General features: G+C 41.5%; 1 protein-coding gene across 1 annotated transcript in view; it reads right to left on the bottom strand.

Moving 5' to 3' along the window:
• Nucleotides 1–7,500, bottom strand: part of LOC310784167 (rho guanine nucleotide exchange factor 28-like) — a gene marked incomplete at its 5' end in the record, with an annotated part of 44,534 nt that overhangs the window by 32,925 nt on the left and 4,109 nt on the right. The window contains 5 exons of the mRNA XM_083645160.1: nt 434–509; nt 934–1,135; nt 2,727–2,910; nt 6,139–6,325; nt 6,648–6,757. Coding sequence (XP_083501286.1) covers nt 434–509; nt 934–1,135; nt 2,727–2,910; nt 6,139–6,325; nt 6,648–6,757 — 759 coding nt within the window. The remainder of the gene's footprint in view (nt 1–433; nt 510–933; nt 1,136–2,726; nt 2,911–6,138; nt 6,326–6,647; nt 6,758–7,500) is intronic.

Raw genomic sequence — 7,500 nt, 5'->3', positions numbered from 1 at the left:
ATACCTTTTCATAATGTTGATTCATACACTTCTACTTATATGTTCATTGGGTACGTTTATATGGTTTATTTCACTATGCACTTATTTATATTCAAATTTATATTCATTTAATATTATTTGCTGTATCCTGTTATTTGCTGCTGCAATGGCCCAATTACCTCACAAGGATCTTTTCATTTTTATTTCTCTTCTCACTCCCAAAGGGTTTCACAGACTTCCAGTACCCAAAAATCCCAATGGAGGGCAGTCAATCCACACAAACATTGTATCCTGATCCAAACCACTCTACTGTGTGGAGCCATCTTGTTGCTTTCTCTGCACAAACTAATAGAATTTAAAAAAAGGCAGCCCGAAAGAGAACGGTCAAGATTGGATGTTTTGGAAAAGGCTTCCTAGATCCCACAAAGCAAAGAGACTTGGAAAAGTATGATACCGTTCTCTGTAGGATCATCCACAAGTTCTTCTTTCCCTAAGATGGTCTCTGGCCGCTCTCTCCTGAGCGCTTTGATCTGAGGGAGAAACGATATTATAGACGGTTTCAACTCGACAACATCAACATTCTAAATTGCCCCCAGCTGACTTCCTGAGGCCTTACAAGCTTACATTCTCCTCTTTCCAACAGTCAAAATGTGTTCCGGGGTCAATGTGACTGATTTTGTCAGAGCAGGTCACACGCACGCACGCACACACACACACACACACACACACACACACACACCTGTGAGAATCCATCTGCGATGCTGTTTTTGGCTTTAAATTACTCTCGCATATGGTCAGGGTGTGTGACAGTAGCCAAGGATCTGAATTACCAAGCAAGTGTCAAAATCTACATTCTGCTGCAATAGAATTTCAGATTGATAAGCATTTCTCCCATACCAATTTTCGCATTGAATTTGAAATCATCATTATCATCATCATCATCATGACACTGACCTCTTTGAGGAACTCCTGGTCTGTGAGCCTGTCTCTGAGCAGCAGGATGTCGGTGTGCCGGCTCCGCTCTGAGCTCCATCTCAGGTTTTGTCGGACGGTCAGCGTCAGGTTCTCCGTGTCATGACAGAACCTGAGCAAGCGGGACCGGTCCGCCCACACCTGGGACAGTCCTGCTGGAGGCGTGGCCAGGGGGTTGGGCGGGCTGCGGCACACCAGGTGAGTTAGTTCCAATCACATTAAAAGATAAAAAGACAACTCTTGGATGCAAATTCTCTGTGTATTGTTTTTTTTTTTTAAATCAGCTGGTACATGCATGAAAAAGCTTTCCAAATATATTCCTTCATTGTAAGGTTATAGCATCTCTCCCTAAAACTGCTGCCACTCGCTGCTGATGATGGTCTTGTCGTTTTTCAAGTAAATAGAGGCCCGTAAAGCCCTGCCCTAGATTTATGGAGCCCAGATTCAGCCCAACTGGTCGGACACAAACATTCCAGAGTTTGACAGGTAATACTAACAGGTGTTTCACATTTTATGATTTGTGCATAAAATGTAGCTCTTACAGCAGATTTTTGAGAAATCTGAAGAATGCAAATTATCTGGGGTAATAGTTAGCTATTGCAAAACTGAGTCGTTTTGGGTTCTCTAGAATGATTTCCCCCCCTTCCTCTGTGTGTGAAAGCTCTAACTTGTGGGCATAAACAACATAGCAGTGTGTTTTCTGTTCTGTTACAGTCTATAAGTAACATACTGTGTAAGCAGCTCTGTGTTGTTTTCTGCTCTGTTACAGTCTATAAGTAATGTACTGTGTAAGCAGCTCTGTGTTGTTTTCTGCTCTGTTACAGTCTATAAGTAACGTACTGTGTAAGCAGCTCTGTGTTGTTTTCTGCTCTGTTACCGTCTATAAGTAACGTACTGTGTAAGCAGCTCTGTGTTGTTTTCTGCTCTGTTACCGTCTATAAGTAACGTACTGTGTAAGCAGCTCTGTGTTGTTTTCTGCTCTGTTACCGTCTATAAGTAACGTACTGTGTAAGCAGCTCTGTGTTGTTTTCTGCTCTGTTACCGTCTATAAGTAACGTACTGTGTAAGCAGCTCTGTGTTGTTTTCTGCTCTGTTACCGTCTATAAGTAACGTACTGTGTAAGCAGCTCTGTGTTGTTTTCTGCTCTGTTACCGTCTATAAGTAACGTACTGTGTAAGCAGCTCTGTGTTGTTTTCTGCTCTGTTACCGTCTATAAGTAACGTACTGTGTAAGCAGCTCTGTCTTGTTTTCTGCTCTGTTACAGTCTATAAGTAACGTACTGTGTAAGCAGCTCTGTCTTGTTTTCTGCTCTGTTACAGTCTATAAGTAACGTACTGTGTAAGCAGCTCTGTGTTGTTTTCTGCTCTGTTACAGTCTATAAGTAACGTACTGTGTAAGCAGCTCTGTGTTGTTTTCTGCTCTGTTACAGTCTATAAGTAACGTACTGTGTAAGCAGCTCTGTGTTGTTTTCTGCTCTGTTACAGTCTATAAGTAACATACTGTGTAAGCAGCTCTGTGTTGTTTTCTGCTCTGTTACAGTCTATAAGTAACATACTGTGTAAGCAGCTCTGTGTTGTTTTCTGCTCTGTTACAGTCTATAAGTAACGTACTGTGTAAGCAGCTCTGTGTTGTTTTCTGCTCTGTTACAGTCTATAAGTAACATACTGTGTAAGCAGCTCTGTCTTGTTTTCTGCTCTGTTACAGTCTATAAGTAACATACTGTGTAAGCAGCTCTGTGTTGTTTTCTGCTCTGTTACAGTCTATAAGTAACGTACTGTGTAAGCAGCTCCAGCAGCTCGGTGTTGCCCGCTGCCTGTGCCAGCTGCAGTGGCGTGACCCCCTCCTCGTTGGGCAGACTCACAGCCAGCAGACCCCCCGGCTGGCACAGCAGCAGCTCCGCCAGCCGACACAGACCCCATCGCACTGCCAGGTGGAGGGGAGACTCTCTGGCACTGCGAGCTGAGGAGACAGACAGAGAGAGATGTAGAGACAGAGGGAGATTATCCATGCAGTGGATAGATATGTTAAAAATATAACTGTACAGATCAAAGCATGCAGTGGACAGATATGTTAAAAATATATAACTGTACAGCTCAAAGCATGCAGTGGATAGATATGTTAAAAATATAACTGTACAGATCAAAGCATGCAGTGGATAGATATGTTAAAAACATATAACTGTACAGATCAAAGCATGCAGTGGACAGATATGTTAAAAATATATAACTGTACAGCTCAAAGCATGCAGTGGATAGATATGTTAAAAATATAACTGTACAGATCAAAGCATGCAGTGGATAGATATGTTAAAAATATGTAACTGTACAGCTCAAAGCATGCAGTGGATAGATGTTAAAAATATAACTGTACAGATCAAAGCATGCAGTGGATAGATATGTTAAAAATATATAACTGTACAGCTCAAAGCATGCAGTGGACTGGTATCTAAGAAAGCTGCTGCATGGAAGAGGGACATAAGCAGGAAGAGCTAAAAGGGGCTAGAGGATAGAGAGGGGGAACATGAGAGAAATAACATGTAGAGCATCTAATCTTGTATTAATAACCACTTCCTCTTGATAATTAACCTAAATAACACTGACTGATCAGTCCCAATTTTTCTACTCTCGTCCCTGTTTTCTCTTCTCCTCTGGCACGGTACCGGATAGCTCTGCTCCACTGACCCACTTTAACGCAATAAAAGCCTTTCAACAATCCAGTGACAGGTTCTTATTTCCGAGTCGGCCACTCAGTCAGTAAGGTTCAACAAGTTCTGTATCCAGGTGCCAGTGCCAAAATGACAATGCCTAGAGTTAAATCACAGGCAATCGGCTCAATATTTGTTCCCACTGAAATGAGTTCTCCAGTGCTCCGATATTGTTTGATTGGATTTTACTCTTTGTGATGGTGTTAACTGAATCAGTTTGGCAGTTATACGTAGGGCTGGGCAATATACTGTATCAATATTGTGATATCATTCATCTTAGATTTTGGATATCGTAATATCGTGATATGGCATAAGTACTCTAGTATGAGTATCTAGAAAGGTGCTATATAAATGCAATCAATTATTATTATTATTAAGTGTTGTCTTTTCCTGGTTTTAAAGGCTGTATTACAGTAAAGTAAGTAACTTACCAGACTGTTCTTGCTGTTCTATTATTTGCCTTTACCCACTTAGTCATTATATCCACATTACTGATTATTATTATTTATCAAGATTCTCATTGTGTAACTATTTTGTGAAAGCACCAATAGTCATCCCTACAATATTGTTGCAAAGTGCAATATCGTAGAGGTATTTGGTCAAAAATATTGTGATATTCGATTTTGTCCATATTTTGTGCTTGTTACATCACACATGTGTCTTTGACTTACAACTGAACCTTTAGCCCACTTCGTATAAAATACCAAGATATATATTGTGTATCGCCATTCAGCCTAGAAATACAGAGATATGATTTTTGGTCCATATCGCCCCCAGCCCTAATTCCATGCCTTTTAGTGAGACACCCCCCATCACATCCCTCTCTGGCCAATCAGGGTGAGTTTTTCTTTCCCCCGAGACCAACCTGTCCACAAAGTAAGATGAAAATTAATTCCTAACTTTTTGAGAAATCCTAGAATGGGGCGAAAGCGTAACCCCCGTCCACCTGTTGGCAGAGGGTTAAAGATGGCTAGCAGAGGCTAGCTAGCATGACAGGGTTGCAATGTTTGCACACAAGCCAGAGAACAGGAGGCTTTTTAAAGTTAATGACAATATTCACTTAATCGATGCTAAGTGTTGGTTTGCTTTCTGATGCAGTAGCTATAGCTAGTTAGCCTAATATCAGATAATCATTATTGCTTCCTAAGATATTTTTTTCTTATTATCTGATGAATCTACAGTATGTGAATGCAGTTGCTGTAGTCTTCTCCAATTGAATGCATTCTAGTCTTAATGTGCTTCAAAATTTAGTTGATAATATTTTTTTTCCATTAAACAGATTCAGCATCAGGTCCTTGTTGAAACTGAGGTTTCAAACAGCTAGATACAGTACAGGCGTATAGGGGTGCGGTGCAGGCCTTGCTGACCTATAAGGATAGTTATTACAGATTTTACTACATAACAATCCCTTCTGGGATGTGAACACTTTGATGCTCAATTTCTTATAACTGCACTCCACCCACTTAGAATCTTATAATTCTAAGCAGCTCACAAAATCTAGACACATAAATCTACAAGCTGCCTGATGATATTGTGACGATAAGAAGGACTTATACGCTCTTCACAATTTTCAAACATGCAGAATGTACTGGAAACAAAATCTGAAGACCAAAGGCAAGAATTGATAATTCAGTCGAATACAGCGACAAGCAATAGAGTGATGTCATAGGCAATGTTATCCAATTAGACTGTTCAACTGCAGACATTCATAGGGAGACACTGCGATGAAACAGACTGCCATAACTATATTAACGCAAAAATCAGATTTATTATTTATGTTAGTGGCCTACACACCCACTCAACTCATACAAACAGATGGTGGCATCTCGTAAACATGGTGGTCAGCATACAAGCCACACACACACACACACACACACACACACACACACACACACACACACACACACACACACACTCGTACTCACAGATTTGTTTAACTCTGCCTATAACCTGGAGCTGCTTCCAGATGGAGAAGCTCTATTAACTGCATTACACGCTGCGTTATTGGCTTTGATGAATTCAGCAGAAGCACATGTGACCATGGTCACTTCCGATCGCAGCCCGATGAGCGTGGAAAATGGGAATGATGGCAGAGAAAATACAAATACAAGGGGGGGTTTGGGGTGAGTTGAAAAGTTCACCTGCCTTGGATAGCATTGGGACCAAGCTTCCAGTGCTGACGCTGAGAATAAATTAGCTTACTGAAAAGCTTGTCAACTTGATCTCCGTTCAGACATTGCCCTCAAGCCATTTTGCTCATGACACAGTAATAAGTTATTCTTTATCTAGAGAAGAGCATGTCCATCATTGACTTCAAAAAGAAATGGCTGAGTATCTGTACTGTATTCAATGTTAAATATCTGTGCATATTATCCACCAGACATAGTTAGGAAGACCAAAATAGTCGTAAATATATACAGTATATAATCGACATTTCTGTGTTGAAACAGTCCTTCAGCAACATTCTATGATAAACCCCTCACCTTCTCCACTGTGGCCACCCAGTACACTCCAGTTCTGGGGAATATCCAGGTTGGCCACGGCCAGGGCCGCGCAACGGTCCATCGCCCAGCGAGAGCTCTCCTGGCCCAGGTTGAAGAGGCTGCTCAGCTCCTTGTGATCCGTGGAGCTGAGACGATGACCGTGGATTACCAGGTGCTCTGCCAGGTCCTGATAAGAAAGCAGCCGTGAATATGATAGAATGTGTGAGAAGTGCGTGCAGCCATGCTCAATACATGGCCAGCAAATAATAATCTTAAAAAGAAAATCTGCCAGTGGGGTGAGATTATTTCACTTTTTTTTTATAGCAAATCAACTTGTTTCAAGAATTTAATCAAGTGACATATTGGTATACTAGTGGAGTGATCCACCTTAATTTAAGATACTGACACTTATTTTATTTATAATCTCAAAACTGGTGAAACGACACCACCTTACACAGGGATGCATGAAATCTTGCTTGAAATGTGTTTGAGCACATCTGTGTATCTACCTGAGCATCATCTTGCACATACTCCAGTGTAGCTCCGCCCACCCAGATGAGGGGCATGGTTTCAGAGCACAGGTAGGCCTGGACAGAGACCACCTCAGCCAGGTTATGTCCTGTAGACCAAAAGGGAACGAGGTCACATCAAAGCAAAAGCCGGACTTGATTCCAGACAGACTCTACACAGCCTTCTTTCTCTCTACTTCACTAATGTCCTGGGGCACCACATTCAAGGCCGGATCTACCATATGGGCAACCTGGGCAGGTGCACTGCCCAGGGGCCCTCAGCATGAAGGGGCCCCTAATAAATGCTTTTGCTCATGTCGGTGTCCACAGAACACAGAACTGTGACACAAAGCTAAGACCAATCAGAATGAAATAAAAATGGTTTCCAAGAAGATTAATTCTCATGATTGAGGCAAGTGGTGACTGCTGAGCCATTCTTTTTTTCATAGACATTTTGTAAAATGCTTATAAAAATAGTTGTACTTGGTCAAACAAAGCAACTGTTATATTTAGAATCAGGAGAGACCATATAACATTTTTTTAGATACCGTACATTCCCAATGGAGGGGGGGGGGGGCAATTTTTGCAGCAATATGACATAGCAGCTGTTGTGTAATCTGAGGCAAATTGGCTTAAGCAGGAATAAAATTGGTCTATATTTTTCCTGTGCAGACAGCCAGACTACAAATAAAGTGCCCTCCTTAGGCAGATTTTGAACAGGGGGCGACTGTTTAAAATATGGTTATGACAGCTGATTAGGCCTATCAAGGTAGGCATGTGTAAAGGAAAGTGTGGAGGTGTGTTTGAATTGTAGACATATATGTTTCTCAAGAGTCTCCTCCTGTGCACAGGG

Source organism: Poromitra crassiceps (genome assembly GCF_964638095.1).
Source record: "Poromitra crassiceps genome assembly, chromosome: 10".
NCBI classification, from domain to species: domain Eukaryota; kingdom Metazoa; phylum Chordata; class Actinopteri; order Beryciformes; family Melamphaidae; genus Poromitra; species Poromitra crassiceps.
The sequence above is the reverse complement of the archived record's forward strand: the minus strand, read 5'-3'. Positions and strand labels throughout refer to the sequence as shown.